This window comes from Phalacrocorax carbo, chromosome 20 (genome assembly GCF_963921805.1).
Source record: "Phalacrocorax carbo chromosome 20, bPhaCar2.1, whole genome shotgun sequence".
Lineage (NCBI taxonomy): Eukaryota > Metazoa > Chordata > Aves > Suliformes > Phalacrocoracidae > Phalacrocorax > Phalacrocorax carbo.
The window spans coordinates 3,253,637-3,273,056 of record NC_087532.1 but is presented as its reverse complement, the minus strand read 5'-3'; the positions used below and the strand labels follow the sequence as shown (position 1 = coordinate 3,273,056).

Below are 19,420 nucleotides of genomic sequence, written 5' to 3'. Positions count from 1 at the left end.
GCAAGCCCATAAGTTGCTGAACTTGAAACCTATAGAGATGGTTAACGTTTCCAACAACTGTACAGACCGTGTGCGTATTCTTAAGCCAAAACAAGTCTACCTGAGCACTGGAAAAAAGAAAAACAAAACTGTGCATACACTGCGTGGAGGTGTTCATTAAATGAACAGAAGTAAACCTGTTTTTCTAACTTGTCGCACTGCAGATCACTAGCCACAGGAAGCAGACCAAACCTGATGTATCCCTTTAGCATGTTTTCATAGCATTAGCTTTTAATAAATATAACATACTCCACCCTCAGAGCAGAGCAGTCCTCAAGTTCCAGCAGAAAAAGTGGTTGTTTTAAATATTTAGATTACATTACAGCTGGGACGTTAAAATAAGCAGTGACTTGTACTGCAGACAGCTATCAGAATCAGCTTGGCAAGGTATGTGTAAGCTAGCCTAGTGTGGTTACAAGGTATGAGCTTTGAGGTCTATTAGGCTGGTGTTCTTATACATATTTCTATTATTTGTACTACAATAGTGCTTTCTGATGTCAGCAAACAGAAAAGCACCATAGTGCTAGATGCTGTGAAAACATTCATAAGACGCAGAGTCTCCAGAAAGTTTATACATTTCAGCAGAGAAAATGAGAAAAAGCCAGGGGAAATAAAGGCTATTCGCACTAGGCAAGTAGCTAACACAGGCCTCAATTCAGCGCTATACTTCAGTGTGTCCAGGCACTTTGCTGAGTCCAGGGCTAAATCTGTGGCTGAATACAATTTTTTTTTTTCTATTTCCCCAGTCTCAATTCAGTGCTTTAACCATGCAACTCCATTTTCTCCCACTAGGTAAGAGTACTCACTTTCTGCAGGTATTAATGAAATCTCCCTTCCAGTCTTAAGAGCTTTCTTCCCCTGAAGGTCTCTATGTGGTTGCTGTTGATCAAGATACTCAGGCCCAGGACCTGCTCTTAGTAATCCCTATTTTCAGAATATTACTCCAGATTTATTTGATTGAATCAAGCTGAAACTTGGCCTTCACTTTTGAGCTCCTCCACCAACAGCAGACCAAGACTTCTGGAACATTTGCAGCATTTAAGTGTGCCTCAGACCGTGCTGAGTGGAATGAAAGCTGGAAAGAACCATGAAGGACCCACTGAATTGTAAAGTCAGAGTCACCATACCCAGTTTTATTAGCTGTCTCACAGAACTAATAAAAATGCAAGCATCTTCTCAACTCAATCTACTTAACCACCTGTGGTTTATTTTGAGGAAAGCCTTCATTAAAAAGCATTCTCCTAGCACTGCACTCACTGCAAGCTACACATTCGAACCAATATTGTTCACGTGACAGAATAGTTCAGCTGGAAACTGGCTCAAAATTCAGTGCATTTCAGAGAAAGACTCTTAGTGACTTCACCAGGCTTTGGATCAGTCCCAAACAGAGCTTCAATGCTGCCACGTACCCTGCTATAGCCTCCCAGAGCAAAGCTGGAAGCAGCAGGAGAGGAGGGTCATGAATCTTAGCCATGGGCTGTAACATGCCTTGCATTCATTTTCTTGGTCGGTGATATTTGTTTACATCACAGGGAACAGCTGTCCCAGTGTGACCCGAAGACAACTTTGACTATTATGCAATCATTCCTTTCTAGCCTACAGACAGACAAACCTGGCCAAAAAGGTTACAGGATAAAAAAAAAATCTTTAAAAGAAACCCATTTGTTGCTCCATCTGTTCAACCACGCTGCTATCCAAAAGGCATTTGCAAATATCTATATGGTAAATTATGCGACTTGCATTACCAGTTGAAGCCCCAACCCTTTATAACTTCGTGACCAAGTAAACTCCTGTCTTTTTTTCAGTCTAACTGTATCTCAGATCTCTGAATATCTACTAACTGATGAAGCTGCCTGAGATAAGAGAGAAAATACAGAGGGTTAACACTGGAAGGACACAAATCTTCAGGAAACCTGCTTTCATTAGTTCTACCCTCATGGAACTCCTTCCTCACTCATTTGCCCCTCCTAAAAACACTCCGTTCCTTCAGTAACATTGAGGCTAAAAGAGACTAAACGGGGAGGAGACAGAGATGCACGTGGGAAAACAATCACACAGAGAGAGATTCTTCACGGTTGCTTTGTAAAGATAACCTTGCTTACATTTCAAGGCTAAAAGTTATATAGCACACCTCCTCTTATCTGCTCATCTACCTGCCCATCATTCAGGTCAGTAATGTGGACATTGTCTTGAATTCTGACTGCTCTCTAAACCCCCACACCCAGCCCACGTTTAGGTCTTGCAGTCTGTGTAGTATTTCTGAAACTTTCCATCTACACAGCTAATACTTGCCAGAGCTTTGATCATAGTAGTTATCTCAACATCCCCTTGCCTAGTTCTGATCCACATAGATTCATTCTGTGGGTATCAATCCTTGTCACAGAGCTGCCAAGATCATTTCCCTAATCTTTTATTTTTAGCACATGACCCCTCTGCACACTACTCTACCAGCTCTATATTTTCTAGTGCAAACATTAATCACTTGCCTTCATTTCATTCTGTTTCAAAAAAGACAAACTCCTACCTGTAACTGACCTATATCAGCCTCTGTCACCTGCTTGTTCAGTTTTCAAACAAGTATGGAGGTAGGCATCCTTTCATGTTGCTCTTTAGTCTTGAGAGGATCTCCTTAAAAACACCAGCAAAAATACCTCATTAAAATCTTTGTTGCAATAACTACCAAAAAAAAAACCCAAACCCCAACGCAAAACTATGCTCTTACTACTACACAGCACAGCAGAGTCCACCTAAAAGGCAGAATCCTACCTGCAAGGGACTTTTGCCCAGTATGCTGCCCTATCCCAGAAACAGGTTTCCAAGTACAAAACTCAGCCCAAAAACTTCCTCTTGAGTTTGGCTAGCTCAGAGTCTAGAACTCTGTGGCACCTGATTGACAGAGAACAGGCAGAAATAAGGCTTCCACAGTTTTGTCCAATGTTCCTTTGCCCGCTGGATTTTTACAACAGCTTTCATAGTTATATTCAGTAAGAATGGATTCTGCAAACATAACAGGCAAATCAGCTTTCTGTTTTTTAAATGATATATGTCCAGTGTCCAAATGGCACTTTAAGCAGCAATTGTCTAAGCCTCATTGATAAATCGGCAACTCCTACTTTCATTTATCACCATGAAAAATATTTTGAGGGTGGTTTTTTTGGTATCTTGTCTCTAAAAGCTTTCCCATTTATGAAATTATTCTGCACCTCCACAGCCAGGTATTTGTCAGCTAGGACTCCCTTTTCTCAGTTAGGACTCCTCTTAGGGCAAGGGTGAAACAGAGATGGCACATTGCCCCATGAGAAAAGACATAAAACAGCGTTTCTCATGTTCCTCTTCTACCAAAAATTGTCCCATTCAGCTCATAATCCCAAACTGGACTCCTACTGCTTTAAATCACAATTGCTTGCTAGTTTTCAACGCACCAAGTACCACGAAAATCAATTTCTGCGCAAGAAACAGCTGCACCTAAAGTGCACTTGAAAAGGAAGTTCTTTTGCTGATACCAAAGGAATGCCTAAAAAGCCACTCCTCAAAGTACTCCCTAAACCAGAATCATCAAAAGAGTATTAGTTCACACAATGGAAAGAATGAGGACTTGAACCTCGCCCAGAAGGATGGCAGAACAGACACAGGCTGGTATTTGATGGATAAAGGTTGCAGAGCCTAAGATTTGCTTGTTCTTCCTACCCCGCAGTGCTGACAGGCCCCATCAGCAGTTCCTGCCCCAGTGACATGTTGACTGAGCAGAACAAAGGAAGCCAGAACAACGCAGGAGAGAGTATTCATCAGCACGAGCTCGTGTACAGACCACGTCTTTAAGATGGTACAGTTCTTCCTCTGAATCTCTCCTCCTATAATCACGTCACAGAACAGCATCCTATACTGACCAGAGATGAAACAGTAGTGTGGAGTCTCAAAGTAGGTGATTGTACAGCAAAACTAAAACAGACAACTTATGGGAATGCCTGGATCGTATACCTTTATAATCTTGTAATTTTGGGTGTTAGTGATAGTGTTTTACAAGAAGAGCTCTGGAAATACCAAATATTTAAGAGCAGACAGAGAGGAATTCCTCATATAGGATCTGTCACACAGATTCATTATGCATCATTTGGATCCAACACAGTTTATGCACCTGTGACGAGTTTCAGACGTGAGAGCCCAGGCATCACGACCTACAGCTTTATCTTTAGATGTAGTCGTTACTTGTCATTTTTCAATCGTCAAAGAATCAAGAAAATTGCATTATACATTATTGCAAGATGTGTGCGGCTGTAACCTTAGAATCAACAATTTCAGTGATCAGAAGCGACCTCTGAGCTTTTCCCCCAAGAGGAAAGGATCGGTCGCTGTAAGCAACTAAGCAAGCTGATGACACAGATCCTTGAGTATAAAACACGTGTCACAGATATCACCTTTTCTAAATTTCATTGCTGGTGGATACTATCACATTAACGAGTCTGATCCTATAATGTCTTTGCTTAATTTCCCAATGACGAGAATAAAAATAGAAGCTACAAAGCACTTCCAAGGGTTGAGTCTTAAAGTCAGAACACAGTTGGACAACCTGCGTCTTTAAACCAACATCATATCTACAGATAGAGTCAGTGGGAAGGCCTGGGCTTCCAGAATAAAGACAGGTCCATCCCGTCATCAGCCTTGAGAATGAAATGGCACAGCGAAATGTGTTTATATGTCAAAGTAACGCTGCCGGGAAAATCAGGATGAAGGTTCCGCATTGTACCTATTTTCCACAGCTTTACTGATAGTGTAATGTTCAGACTGGAAGGCCGAGCACTAAATTAAACTGTAACTGAAGTTCAGAAGGAAATATGCCCCTCCTACACCTTTCTTCTCCTGCATGTTCCAAGAAGTAAAGCTGAAAGCAGGCTGGTAACTCAGCACAGGTACACATAACCGCTTAATTTCATAACACTGCTTGATATGGCTCCTCGTCCCCAACCCAACTCCATTCCAATCCTCAGCAACTCTGTCTTTCAAGGTTGGAAACAATTCAACACATCCACTGTTTCGGAACACAATTATTTATTACATTATTTCAGGATCCAGGAAAGGCTGTGCCTTAATTACAACAACATGTGCGGCATTGCGAGGTCAGTTCCCGATCACTGGCTTCTCAAGGAGGCTCCACTTCTCCAGGAAAACATTTGCTTTCCTAACACAAGAAGTACTTTTCACTCCACACTGGGATTTACAGGCCGCCCTGCCAAGTGGCAGTCTCCATGCCAAATCATAGCTCCGCTCAGCCAATGAGCAGCAATGCGAAGAACAGAGCACTAGAACTGTAGAGCACTACATCTAAAACCAAAATGTTACTGTAGTTTAAGCCTAAGTACCACTTACAGAATACACAGAAGAGAATGTGTTTGGAGGACATTTTCAGGCACATAAGGTAGAAATTAGATACACAGTTCTGTTATGGTTAGTGGCAACTGCATCTATAATTACCTATTCGCAACGACAATTTTAAAAAGTCAGTTTGAAGACAAGGCGACAAAAAAAAGCCCATATTTACTATTAATGCTTGCTAAGACAGCCAAGATTCTTATAGGTTTTCTTCTGATTCCCTATTTGTCACAAGTATTTAGGATCCAGAGAGGAACAAAAATTTGGTTGACCAAGGCAAACAAAAATCTGACTGCCAGCTTACGGCTTGGAAGAGTCGCTGTCTCTAGAGCTACTTCTAGCTGGCTCAAGACAATGGATCGCTACCCTAATGCATTCAGCAGTTATATCTGAGACTGTTGTTTAAATAAGAGAGAGAGAGAACGTACAGGTCCTAATTCTCATCACCCACCTTCAGCCCTTCATCTTCCTTCACCTCCATTTCCAAGACATTGCAAGAATAACAGACAATTTTCACCTCAGTTTCGAGATTTATTTAATAAGAGAATCCCCTGTAGGGTTTACGTTACCCACTCTGTTACCTGGTCAAAGATCAAGAACAGCCCGAATGGGTTTGAGACCTTCCCAGCATGTTCGACATGCCTCAGCGCAGTTTTTGTTTTCTAGCACCAGATTTCTGTAGCAGTGGGAACGAACGCATATGCCATTTCAACAAACCCAACATCCTTTATTGAGGTTGCACCACAACAACTTGAGGGTGAAGGAGAAAAATTTATGAACTGACAATTTCAAAGACCTTATTTTGAAAACAAACAGTTTGTATAGTTGTTTCCCAAAAAGAAATATTTTCACAATCCAGAAAAACAAGAAGCCAATACCCCAACACCGCTACAGTAGCACGCCAATACTAACAACTCGCCACATAAGAAATACATGTCAACAAACAATATCTACATTCCACCATGGAAAAAAAACACAACGTTAAAGGCTTCAGGCCTCACGGATAAAAAAAGAGGCTACACAACATGCAAAAAGATGCTTGGGATGATATATCCCACCAAACACAAAATTCACACCTCAGCTGCGGTGCTGCTTTAGTCAGGTCCGTATTAGTTTCCCACAAACCTGCTCTCTGTCTTACTGGCAAGGCATCGAAATAGGTAAAATTGTCTTGCCGGTGACAGACCCGAGTACAAAGAAAAGTGATTTGCTACAAACAGATTAATATATTTTGAAAGTTACTGTCTGGAAAATTGTCAAATGGATTGTTGTTGGTTTATTATGGCTGTAAATACACCACAGGCACACAACCCTAGTCTGTGAAGGCTAGAACGGTGTCAAACATCCCCGTCTCCGGTCAGAAATCTGGCCTCCACAACCACAACGGTCCCTTGGAAGCCTGGCCCTCGTCTTCTCCCGCACTCCTACCAAGCAGAACGTGTCAGCAGCGGCGAGCGGGGCGTGCGCCCTTCGAGAAGCGGCCGTTCCGACCACCGGACCGTTTGACACCTGCCGTCCCACCGACGGTGCGCCAAGGCGGACCCAGAAAACCAACCCGATTTTTCAGACCGGCATTTCTGCACTTGCACAAGGCTTCACCTTTCAGCATTATCTCCAGCCTGACTCTCCTCGCCTCTTCAGAAAATCCCCGCCCTGGCGAAGCGCTCCTCGCCACAAGCTTCGCGGCCTGGCCCCGACACGGTGACAGCTACGGCCGGGGGCTGCCGCTCGGCCCCAGCGCCGGCCCGGCGGCGATGCCTGGAGGCGGGCAGCGCCCCGCGGGCAGTCACGGAAACACCGGCCGAGAGGCCTCCTCGCCCCGGGTCTGTCAGCTCCCGGGGCCGGCCGCGGGGCTCCCGCCGGCCGACGGCGGGGTGAGGGCGGCGAACGGCAGCGGCCGACCCCCGGGGCTGAGCCGGGGCCGCCATGTTAGCGGCGGCACTGGCGGCTTCCCCAGGGGTGCCGGCGGGGCCTAGCGCCGGGCAGGGCCCGCAGCCGGCGGCGGAGCCGAGCGCCCCGGCAGGGCCCGCACCCCGGCGGCGGCGGTGGCGGGGGGAGCCTGCGGCGGAGCCCCCCGAGCAGGCGGCGGCGGCAGCGAAGCAGGTGTCTCCCGCTCGGGGCCGAGGGAGGCTTAAAGACCTCCCCTCGGCTGTCAGCGGGAAGGGGCGCGGGGAGGAGAGGAGGGGCAGGGACCGCCGCTCCGGCAGGCGCGGCCCCCGCCGGCCCCCCGAGCCGCTCACCCGAAATCCTGGTCCATGGACTTGAAGAAGAACTTGTAGCTGTGCACGGGCCGGTTGCTGAGGACATTTTTGAAATCGGCCAGAGTGACTTTTTCCGGCGGGACGGGCAGCTTCACCAGGTAGGGGGTCTCCTCCTCGTCTATGTGGTAGATGATTTTAGTCTCCGCCATGGGAGACGGGGAGCAGCGGGGAGCCGGCCCGGGGCCTCCGCCGCTGCTCGGCTCCTCTCACGGCCTCCGGCCCAGAGCCGCCCCCGACAGGAAGGGAGCTCCCAGCGCCCGGCCGCCGCCGCGCAGGGGCTCCTCGGCCGGGATTTCGCTCCCTGCACTGCTCTCTAGCTGCCCGACCCGGGAACGGCAGCCCGCCGCCGCCCGCCCCGCCTGCATCCTCCGGCCGCCGCCCCCCGCCGCGCTCGGCAGCGGGCCGCCGCGCTCCCCGTCCCCGCTCCCCGTCCCCGGGCCGGCGGGCGGTGAGGGGGGAGGCGGGCGGGCAGCGGGGGCGCGGGGCCGGGGCCGGGCCGCCCTCCTCCCGCCGGCGCCGCTCTGCCCGCGGGCCGGGCCCGCTCCCGCAGGCCGCCCCCTGCCGGCTCGGCGGCGCCGCTGCCGGGGCCCGGGGAGCGGGACGGGACGGGGCGGCGGCGCCGCGGGGAGCGGGACGGGCCGCCCCGGGCCTCCTTCCTCGGCCGGCGGGGAGCGGGGACGCCGTGGTCCCGAGCTGACGGGGCGCTCCAGGGCCCTGCTGCTCCCGGACAGCCGGCGGGGCTGATCTCAGCCACCCCACCGCGCTGGTCCCCTCCCTTCCAAGGGCACAACCGCCAAGCGCCAAGGCGCTGAGCTCCCCCCTCCTCGCCATAAAAACCCTTCCTTCGCAGTCAGTCGGCTCAGGTGCACGAATGCCACTTCGGGTACTTCTGATGTGGCCGTGATTTATGAGTGCAACACACACGAGATGCTCTGTCTGTATGAACATCCCAGTCTCCGATGTAAGAAAAACACTTGCCGTCCCAGTAAACATCCCCAAAGGGTTATATATACACTATTAGTCCCCTTGCAGCTCTCTCCTTATTTTCTCCATCTAGGAATTAGTAAATGCTTTCCGGGCACAAACCCCTGGGCACCGCACAGAGGTGGTCGGCGTCCTTATTCCCCTAACAGCAGGAAAAGGGAGGTACGTTACTACCTTGGTTAGTAAAGCTTTATATTCTAACCCAGCAGCCTTTACAAGATGTAAGATACATTCTTTCCCATGTATATGAGACGGGCAGGGCAGGGAACTGACTAACGTTACTCACACCATTATAAAGGCAGGCAGACCACTGTATTTCAGGTATCTCAAGAATTCAGGCTCCCCTGCCCCAGCAGACTGGCCCCCTTTGTGTTTCGTTAGAATTGAGATGGGTTCTCTTTAAGCAATGAGCTCATGGGTCTCTGCAGATCATGAAATTTTCCATAGTGCAGCTGGCTTCTCTGCAGCTTATGCTAATAAGAGAGCAGAGGCACATTCGTGGCTCAGAAGAAATTGCTTTTAATAGCTGCTTCAGTGGAAGCCTGTTGGGCACAGAGCCCGCTGAGGTCCTTGGCACAGAGCAAGCTTTACACCTATCGTCACTTGAATTTCACAGAACAGCAAGAGCCGCTGTTCAGTGCTGCCAGGTGAGATAGGTATGTTTTCAAGGAGACAGTTCAGAGAAAAATCTTTAGGGCACCACGTTTTGCAGGTAATGTATTTGGGCAGAGTTCACCTTTCTAGGAATCCCCCAAAATGACAGCCAGAAAAATTAAGATTTCAGAACAGCGTGCTTAGGTCTCAAGGAATCTTTTGTTCATTAGAAGTACTTCTTAAGGGAAATCCCAAGCTAATGCAATTCTCTCTTTTTTCCCTTTCAAAGAAAGAGGACATTCACTTCTTGGAATATTCAGCTGCTTTCCGTGAAGGGGTAAATCACAGCTCAGTGACAGGATTACCTGTGGCACTGGAATGGTTTTTCTACCAGCACGAATCAGAGGAGCCAGTCGTGTCAGAGGCTGCCAAAAGGTCTGTTAACATTATTGCTATTTATTATTCTCAGTTTTCTGAAAGTTTAGTCATTACTAGTTCCCACCAGCACACTACCACATGGACGCTGTGATACCCCTTCTGGAGCCAAATTCTCCTATGCCAAGCCAGATCTGGGTACCCGTCTGCCAATGGCACGGTTAATCCACAACTCAGCAGGATTTAACAATATTGAGAAACCAAAACATCAACTATCTGCTGTCATTTCTGGTATAGTGAAGCAGTAACAAAATCACATGCACTGGGGTTTTCCAGCTCCAGTGATTTGCTCATCTGCTGACTTTCATACCACTAACTTGAACGCCTGTGTGATCATCAAACAAGATAAACAGCAAAGTAAACGTATATGGCCTTAGTCTTCATCACGTAACTAGTGATTTAGTACTGTTTTAAGTCAGGAATGACCAACTTAGTACACTTCAAAGAGTACTTTCCAAGAGTGGTAGCCATTGGCGGTTAGTTTCAGCTTTGGAATTCTGACAGAGTAAGGCATAAAGTACTGAAGATTTCTTTAAAGCTGTACATTCAACTTTCTGTCCTGCATGTGCGCACAGACACGTGCTACGGTTCTGAAAGCACCTGAGAATACTCTTGGTATGGAAAGTATGGCTTGAATCCACCAACTCTTCTGCACACAAGAATCTCTGAGCAAGACTGGGGAAGGCTTCCTTTGGCAGGATTATAAGGTAACTCTAGTACAAGGTAAATTTTCTGAGATACTGAGATTTATGTAGTTTTTGCAGTATGAAACTCAGGCAAAATATTAACGTTCAACCCTTTGGTCTCTTCAGTTCATACTTAACGACCTCCTGAATTCCTCAGAGACCCAGGTGGTATCCACACAAAGACTAAATCTGCAAAGAGCTCTGTTCTTGCTCTATTCGCTTTGCTTTTACCTTTGACAACTGAAAATATAATGAGTTGTATAATTGTCAGATGACTACCTTGGAACAGACATGGTAAGACTGGCTCTATGACTCACAAAAAGCTTTCTGTGTCCCCATCAAGCACAGAAGAGAGGAGATAACCCGCTTTCATGTTACAGTCAAACCACAAGCTAATCCAATTAAAGAGCAGACATAGGAATGCAGAATACACCACCTTTGCAAACCACTGGTCCATCAGGGCTAATATCTTGCTTCTTGCGGAGTTCATGCCTTAACACTTCTGTGGAAAGTAAATATAAGGCATAAAATCTCTTGCTATTAGTGCTGTGCTCTCCCTGCTAGAGCAAACAGTCTTGCTGACCCCTGCAGGGAGCAGATAGTGCCCTGAGGCATAAAAGCCGCTCACCCTTTTCTTCATTTATATAGCAGTGCACTTCATTACCACGGAGAGAATAACCAAGCCCTTTTACAAAGCCATCCTTTGAATTATAGTGATGGTTGTTGTTTGTCTCGGTGAATTCAAAAAGCATATCACACTCTGGGTGCTTAGCAAATAAGTATTTGTTTAAAGAGATATGACAAAAAGAAAACCAAAGCTCTGAGCACTCTGACACTCACCAAAGCTGTGACTTGGGACCCACTCTGAGCTTTCGTAGGTATTTTTAATCCACCTGCAAGAATGTGTTTGTAAAAGAACAAAATCACCTTTTACTTGGCGGATTATTCCTTGTCAAGAGTCAGTCGCCAGCAGTTTTGCTACTCACGTCAATGGAATCAGGTTTGACTACGAGTGCTTTCATTTGGGTAGTCAACCCTGGGAAATGAAGGCTTCCGTCTTCATTTGTTCCAGCAACACAGCAGGATCAATGTGGTTAGTGTCACTGCAAGCTTCCCATCATTCACTGCCAGCTCTCCGAGCCACTTGTAGGACTGATGGTACACACCTACGAGGTGGCTATGATAGCACAGACGTATTAGAAACTAAACCAATGTCACCCATTAGCCAGGGAAGGGTCATTCCAGACTGGAATCACAGGAGTCACCTAGACACACAAAATCTGGGTTGCCGAAGTATTGAGTCCAATCCTTATATTCCTAATCCTTAAGAATTTTCTCCAAAATCACCTTTGTTTAAAAATAAAAACAGAAATGGATTTTGGACTTTTATCATTGAAGGGATGTATCAGAAGCTGGTGTCTGTATGAACCACACAGGAACTGTTGGACAACCTATTCCCCCTCTTCAGAGATCCTGTTTCCCCGTGGAAACACCAAGCGTTACGTGAAGACTTTCAGCACATTCATGAAGGCAAGTTGTGCAGCTGCTCTTCATCTCTGGGGCAAAGTTTCCATCTCATTCTACCGATTCACACAGGCAAGATTAACATCAATGCAGAATAAGAACTAAACATGGAAATCATCCAAAAAGAGAAAGAGAAGCAGAAAGATAGAACTGCAACCACACAGTTGGGATGTGCTTAGCATTAAGGTGCTGTAGGCTGGCCCCCAAGCTGCTATGCATCAGCAGGATGCAATCCAAGTCAGTTTACACTACTCATGGATCTGGTTTAAAAGATCTGCAATTTTTTTTCCTTTTTATTCACTCTCCCTGTGCAGCAGACCTTGGGCACAGTCAGGTCATGGCAGAACTCGGTCCTGAGAGTTCAGAAGAAAATAAAGACATCAAACACTAGAGGGAGGCAAAAGACTTGCAGTCCAGCAATCTGCTCCCAGCCCCCTGGGCAAAGCTCCCCGGAGCTTGCATTGCCACTGAATTAAAAAACAAATAAACCTGGGAGGAAATGACACGGGGGTATTTTCAGTGACATTTCCAAAAACCCACTTAACTGAAGAATGTGTGTTATGGAGGGATATCGCCCTCCAGGTCTGTAGGAATGAGGCGCCGTGTACTCCGCAGGGGAGGGGAAAAGAGAAGAATAGAGGACAACGTTCATGTTGATGCTCCATGGGGACTGCTAAAAAGAAATCAGAAGAATGCAATGGAAAACATTAACCAACATTGTTAGCAGATGCACACTACTTATGGGATTCATAGGAATGAAGAGTGTCGCCTCCAATTTCAGTCTCTTTTTCATCTAACTTGAGTCTATCGCTGACTGTTCGGTTACTGCTACCGAAAGTCTGATGCATCTCAGTGTGATCCTGCAGTGATGGAAGAATTATCACACTGAACCAACTATGTTCCTGTCCTTTCGAGGTCTCCCAGCAACAGCAAACCTCAGGTGAAAATCGGATGCTCAGACAGAATAGCATCAACCTCGCTAACCCTGCTGCAGAAACGCTGCTAACTTCTGTCTTGGAACTCAACTGTACTTCAAAGCAACAATCAAAACTGTGGAGATGAGTCTGCAAAGAGGTGAAATGTTATTGCAAAAGGCAACAGGTTGGGCACTTCAAATAACTGAGTTACATCAAGATGTTTTTGAAGAATTACCCTTTTCTCCATCACGTGTTTGCTGTAGATGGGCCTTTCAGAGGGAAATTTTCATGAGACCATCTCTTGTCTGGGCAAAAAGCTCTGACTCTGAGGGGAAGAAGTGATGCCTTCCAGGCAAGACCTCCCTTGTTGCTGAACCACATACACAAAATGCTGTGGGTTAGAACATCAGTACTCCAGCTATGGAAACTCAGCATTCACACACTTTTTCTGGAGTCTTCTCATGCCAATCATGGAGAACCAGTCACTATCACACACGTACACTTTTGGCAGTGTCAAGCATTTTCAGACATTTTCATGTGATGCACACCTCATCAACAAGTTTAATGGGTCAATACCAGCTCCTACTCATGATGACTCGATCTGCTTCCTTTCCTCAGCCGTTTTCTGGTTCTCCTACCTATTCTTAGCAGCTGCAGCACTTTTTTTTAAAAGAGGAGAGCCACACTTGAAAAATTTCCCTGCAGCAATTGTCTTCGGAGCAGCTGATCCGCAGAGGGCCACATACACATCTGAAAACTTGACCTCTAGGAAAGAGTGGAGTTTTTGCTCAGAAACATCTATTTGGATCTTTATCCTACTTCTCTCAGGTCCCCAGGGTTTCTTCTTCCCCTCAGGAATGTGTTCTGTTAATGACTAGCAAGTCCTTCTCCCCTGGTAAGACTCTCCCCAGACTGGGAGGCAGAAAGGAAACGGGGACAATCTGGACTTCATTTCAGTCAAGTTGAAGACAATGAAAATATTTAATTTCAGTGGTCTGCAAAGCAGGCCCTGTGGTTGCTAAATTAGCTTTTCCTTGCTCCCAGTTGCTTTCCTGGAAAATCAGACCCATTGTCTACAGAGACAGAGAAAAGTAACAAGATGCCCCAGCAACAAATAACTGACAGCAGAGTTTTTGGCTGGAGTCTGCCAGCAGAGACGCACTGTACCAGCAGAAAGGAACAGGGCTTAAAGCATTAATGACACCCAGCATTAGCTACAGCTATGCAGAAAGACCTCACTCTGAGATAATTGCACAATTGCAGCTGCCTATTTTTGCAGACTCCCCCACGTGTAGAGAAGAGCAGAGCAAGCCACACCAGGTTCAAGAGGGAACTGGACAATTTGTACATGCATAGTGTCAGGCAAGTACAAATAAGCAGGCCTGCAAACACTGCGTTTGTGTTTTTGAAGCCCTCAGAAAAACTCCGTTCAAGCTCCAAATTCCCCCAACAAAGAACAGATCTAGAAATCTGACCCAACATATGTCACCTCAGTCCAGAAAAATGGTGGCATCTTTGGCTCCCAGCATCAGCAGTATAATCTGAAGACTTTTTTTATGGCCTGGTGGTCTAGTTTGCCTGTGGCATTTGAGGAAAAAAAAAAGAGGTAAGTTTAAATCTTAGAAAAATGCTGTTGAGTCAGATGTTCCCAGTGGGACGGGCACCAGCTCCAGGATGATCTCACTTTGCCCAAGGTGTCTTTTTTTCAGTAGTTCTCATTAGGCTTCTCCTGACATGAAGAATCTCACTTACAGGTTATAGCAGGGACTGACCAGTAAAGTCCCACAACGATACCAGAAGGGGTACTTTATTGCACAGGGCCCCTGGCTCCACCTGCTCAAGAACTCATCATTCATTCTCAGCAACAGCAGAGCCCACCAAGAAGGAACTAACCCCTGTCCACTTCTCATTGTCTTCGTGTCCCAACCCTTTTAACATATTTGGTTTTTTTTTCCTCAGGTAAAAGCGCAAGCAGCCGTCACAGGGGCCAATTCACCCCAACAAAGAGGTGAAATGGCAGGAGACTGGCTGTAGTATGATTTCCAACCGGGTAAGAGAGAAGATAATACTTTCACCAGAGCTAGACAAGCTAGTCAACAATCTTAGTTTGCTAAATGCACTTTTCTGCCTCTTTTTAGTTTCATATCCTGCTTTGGTCCTTCAAATTCTTGCACTTGCACCCTGCACTGCCCATCAAAGCACTAATACAAGCTGTTTCCATCAGTGTCCCTGGAAGAACTCTGTCACACCAGCTGGGATAGCACTCAGTGGGTGGAAGCCCTCCAAGAGCAGAATGTGCAGCAGGAACTTTGCAAGGTGTTAGTTCTGCAAGTAAAAGAGGAATTTGGGATGGGAGCAAAGTATAAAACTGTGCAGTTAACTATTCCAGCAGGATATGTTATCTTCCCTTCTGGAACTGCAGAATGAGGTACTATGAAGGAGCTGCCAGCCTTCATCTCTGATAGATGGTTTGAACTCCATCTACAGCCACAGATCTGTTCATTATACAACACTTTTGGAGAGCTAAAATTTGTCTGTGGGCCCCATGACCAAGTCAAATAATGATGTCCCATGTGGAAACCACACTGAAATCACTGGAATAACTCATGGCTTCCAATCTGCACTCTGTCAAGCACTTTAGGATGCTCTGAGATGAAACACGCTGCACAGCTATTGGGAAGAATTAGCTAATGCTGGCTAATAGCTTAGATAGCATCTCCAAAGAGCAAGAAATAAAATCAACCTTAACTTGAAACTCCATTTTGTTCTCCTTTATTTCTTGAATGCTAGGAGAGTTACACAACAATGATAAATGGTAAAAGTTAAGTAACAATAATACTTAAAATTAATTCTGTTACAACAAAGGAAAAAAAAACCCAAGCTTTATGGAACAAGTCCTCCTCTCAGTCTTGAAAGGGAGCAGAATGTGCACAGAGCTGGGAAGAGGGGACTCTAGCTCTAGTCTCAGTTTTAACCCCTTGTAAGGTCACTGCCACACACCCTTTCCTTGTTCCACAAGGGCTTACATTCCATACATTACCCTAAGAGACTTTCACTTCTCTGCCCTTATTGAGCTAGAGTACTCACTGAGAAATAACTGGTATAAAAATATTAGGGGTTGTTATTATTTTAACTAACAGAACATAAAATGCATGTCTCAGGAAACCAAGGAGACTATAATGAGGCAAAGCCTGCCAAGAGCCTGCAAAGTGACAAGTAAAGAGGTCTATCAAGATGCGGCATTCCATGAGTACCGCGAGAACACTACTTCGAATAACTCAGGCAAAGCACATTTACCAAAGTGCTACACACTTAAAGAATTACTTCTCCATGAGAGGCAAGTTACTGTCCCATATTCGGGAAAGAAAGGCTGAGACGAGAGAAAGAGAGAGAAAACCAACCTGGCTAGAATTGCACTAAGCCTGTGGCAGAGCGGGAACAGAAGGCAGCAGTCCTGCCCCTAGCCTAGTCGTTGACTGCACGTCAAGCCTTCAATTTTCACGTGCAATATCAGCTACATAGATTTCATGCCAGTGCCTGAGACTGACAAAACACAAAGTGCATATGTAAAGGACCTAAATGGCTTCTCAACAGTATTTAAGGGCTAATAGCCTTTGATAATTTCTCTGTATTAAGAAATAAACAAACAAAACTCTTCACTTCAGTGTTCTGTTTTCTTCCTTTTTTCAACAGTTTGAAAACACAACTGGTTACCCAGCAGTCTTGCCTGGATCTCTTTCAGCCAGAAGTTTAACGTACTAAATTACATGCTGGATGTGGCAGGCTGCTTTTGAAAACCACTGCTCTGATCATCAGTCCAATCACACAACACATACCTCTCCTGAAGAAAAAAGGGCCATAATCTCAACTTGGACACCCAGCTTGATCAGTCTAGGGTTGTACTGGCGTGTCTGACCCTTACCAAATTCAAACTGGTGATCAAAGCAAGGATGAGGAACTCAAAGTTCTTCCTAGTGTTTGTTTCAGAGATCATATTAAATTTTTTCCCCTTAAGCTATTTTGCAGCCTCAACGTCAAATAAAATATTTAAATGCCTCTGGAGTTTATGAGTAACCCCACTTTGAGCTGGTGTCTATATGAACTGTGCTAAGCAATTTGAACTGGCAAGTAAAGATCTCCAACCTTTGACTCACAGACATGAAAGGGAGGGAGAAAGACATTAATGACAATTACTTGAGACTGTGCCACCCTGATGGAATAACCAGTGCAGCCTCATGCACCTGCAGGAATGCGGCTTGGGTTTCAATCAGGTCCAGCCAAAAGCAGCCTAAGAAAGGCTGTCTACCTCGGGGGAAGGGCAGGGAAATAGGGGCCTGGGCCTGACCCCAGACCCTCCTCTCCACTCCTCATGGGTCTGCCCAATCTGAGCAGTTTTGCTGGGGTAAATCATAAGTGAAGATAAAGGCAGTTAATTGGAAACCACAAAAACTGTCCAGAGAGCAGTGGAAGTGATAAGCAAACTAAAAGTAAGGATCTGCCCAGCTGTAGCTTAGGAAGGCTCGCCTCCACCTCTACTGTTATATTCTATTATTAATATTTTTAATATTTGAAGGCATTAAAAATAAGGGTCCCCAGTATACTTATTCTTTAACATAGTCCTCACTAACAGAGAAAACTATTAATACCTATGAAAATTGACACGGTCCGTTTTCCACTCCTATGGATGCATCGAAGTACTGACGTCCTAGCTTCTGAACAGACAATACGGTTCCTTCTGGTAGACAGGAGGCCTTACCCACCGCACTTTTGGCAGAGCCAGGGAGCTGAGCTCAGCTTCAGTGTAAGCAGCTGCAACTCAGCAACCATCACACCCAGTGCAGCACACCTCTAAGCTGCCGAGAGTCTTACTGAGCCCTGTCACACAAGAGCAGGGATCAGTGGTGTTTGTGGGAGGAGGGAGAGGGGGTCTGAAATGGGATTTAGTTAAGAACATTGTCATCAGTCAGACAAGACACCCAAGTTGGTAGGGGTGCTAAGAAAGGGGCAGGTATGGGACTTGATATTGATTCCTACGCTGGGGAGGTGCATGGCGTTGGATAGATCTCAAAACAGCACTAGATCCTTACAGTACACGTGCTCCTGCAGCGGGCAGCTTCACCTAGCCATAACATCTCTTTTTGGTTTGACTGAACTTGTGCCCTTATTAGATGGGGCTGACATGTTCCCGGATAAGTGGCAATGGTGGCCAAAACAACAGTCAAGACACACACCATGCTAGGCACCAGGTCACATTCCCAGCTGTTGAGGTGGTAGACTGAGATGCCTTCCTTGGACCACAGCTACTTCATGCCTTGCAAAGACCTCAGAATGCTCCGGCCCCAGGAAGAAATCCAGGCTGAAATACCAGTCGCAAGCAGAGCACTACTTCAAGACTGAAACCACACCATCACCCTCACATCCTCCATCACCCTCGCAGCTGTTCCACACAAGCTCCTCTTCACACTTCCACCACCCACAACATCCTGGAGACCCTACCCCAGTTCCAGTCACCAAGCCCATGAGCAATCCCTCCCTCTGCCGTTCTTTTCAGACCACCAAAGAGTAGGCTGGCAATCCTTGGCCACCTTCACCCTTACACAACAACACAAGCCCCTGACATCATGCTCACAACAGTAGGAAAGACCTTTTCTTCGGTGCCCGAAGGACCACAGGTGTGCCTGGGTTGGGAATGGTGCCACTGAATATCCCAAGTGGTCAGAGAAGCTGTGTAAAACTGTTAATATGTTCCGGCTTTCCAGATGCTTTAACTTGTGCGGATTACAACACTGAATTACTGACCTCAAATTTTTGGACATCCCCACCTGACGCACTGTTCATGTGTAGAACTCCCCTCCAGCCCACAGCCCCACTATCTCAGGTCCCCGCTCCCCAAAACAATGCCAAAATCCACAAGAATGGACTCCTCTCCCTCCTCAGCTCCCCTTCTGAGACTCTGGCCCATGAAAATTCCTGACTGGCTATTCAGCGGAGTGTGGTGTTGCTCTTCCTCGTCATGGGCTGCCCACGAGGAGCTGTTCCTTTTAACAATCTGTCTACCTGTGCTGTAATCATACCTTTGTTTTGATGTGCACACAAGCTCTGTGTGGCCTGGGTCCACCCAAAGACTGCAGGGAAATCACATTCCAGATTCCACAAAGGAGTTTAGCCCTCTCCATAATATTTCTGGTTCTGATCTAACTGAGACAGGGATTACAGCACTGTAACTCCATTAACTTCAGCTGAAAGTATCTGCTCATGCCAAATTTGATTTGGTCTGCACTGAAACAAAAACAAATCAACAAAGCAGCTTAGAGAGAGAAATACAGAGTCAGGCTTCCAGAGCTCTTCGGAGCTGATCCCAGCCCTACCTTGGTCAATTGTGTGCCTCCCTTTCCCCTGAAAAATGAGGATATTGACATTTCCCCATTCATAAAATGAGGTATTTGCATTGTCGTTTGTGAAGGCATGCGCTCTCTGTACTTAACCTGGAATATGTAAAGCGCTATGCGACTGTGCAGGTCCTCCCGATTAATGCCAGCCTATGAGAGATCACAGTCAGGCTTTGCTATTATTTTTCTGATGAATACGCTACATGGAAAAATGCCTGATATAA

General features: G+C 46.3%; 1 protein-coding gene and 1 long non-coding RNA gene across 6 annotated transcripts in view; one reads left to right on the top strand and one right to left on the bottom strand.

Annotated features, from left to right (window-relative positions):
- The window catches only part of DVL1 (dishevelled segment polarity protein 1), a 104,416-nt gene extending 96,241 nt beyond the window's left edge, over window positions 1–8,175 (bottom strand). The window contains exon 1 of one of the 2 annotated variants that reach the window (XM_064470298.1): window positions 7,647–8,175. In XM_064470298.1, the coding sequence (XP_064326368.1) occupies window positions 7,647–7,816 (170 nt within the window). In that variant the 5' untranslated portion in view covers window positions 7,817–8,175. The remainder of the gene's footprint in view (window positions 1–7,646) is intronic. The other variant, XM_064470299.1, reaches the window with a different exon arrangement.
- LOC135316592 (uncharacterized) lies at window positions 7,647–16,464 on the top strand. Of its 4 annotated transcripts, XR_010375849.1 has the most exons (6): window positions 7,647–7,765; window positions 8,725–8,813; window positions 9,535–9,680; window positions 10,256–10,387; window positions 14,767–14,857; window positions 14,946–16,464. It is a non-coding gene; the product is annotated as an uncharacterized LOC135316592 (long non-coding RNA). The 4 variants fall into 4 exon arrangements; XR_010375850.1 differs by having other exon boundaries at window positions 10,256–14,857; window positions 15,969–16,464; XR_010375848.1 differs by having other exon boundaries at window positions 10,256–14,857.
- Window positions 16,465–19,420: the final 2,956 nt, after the last annotated feature.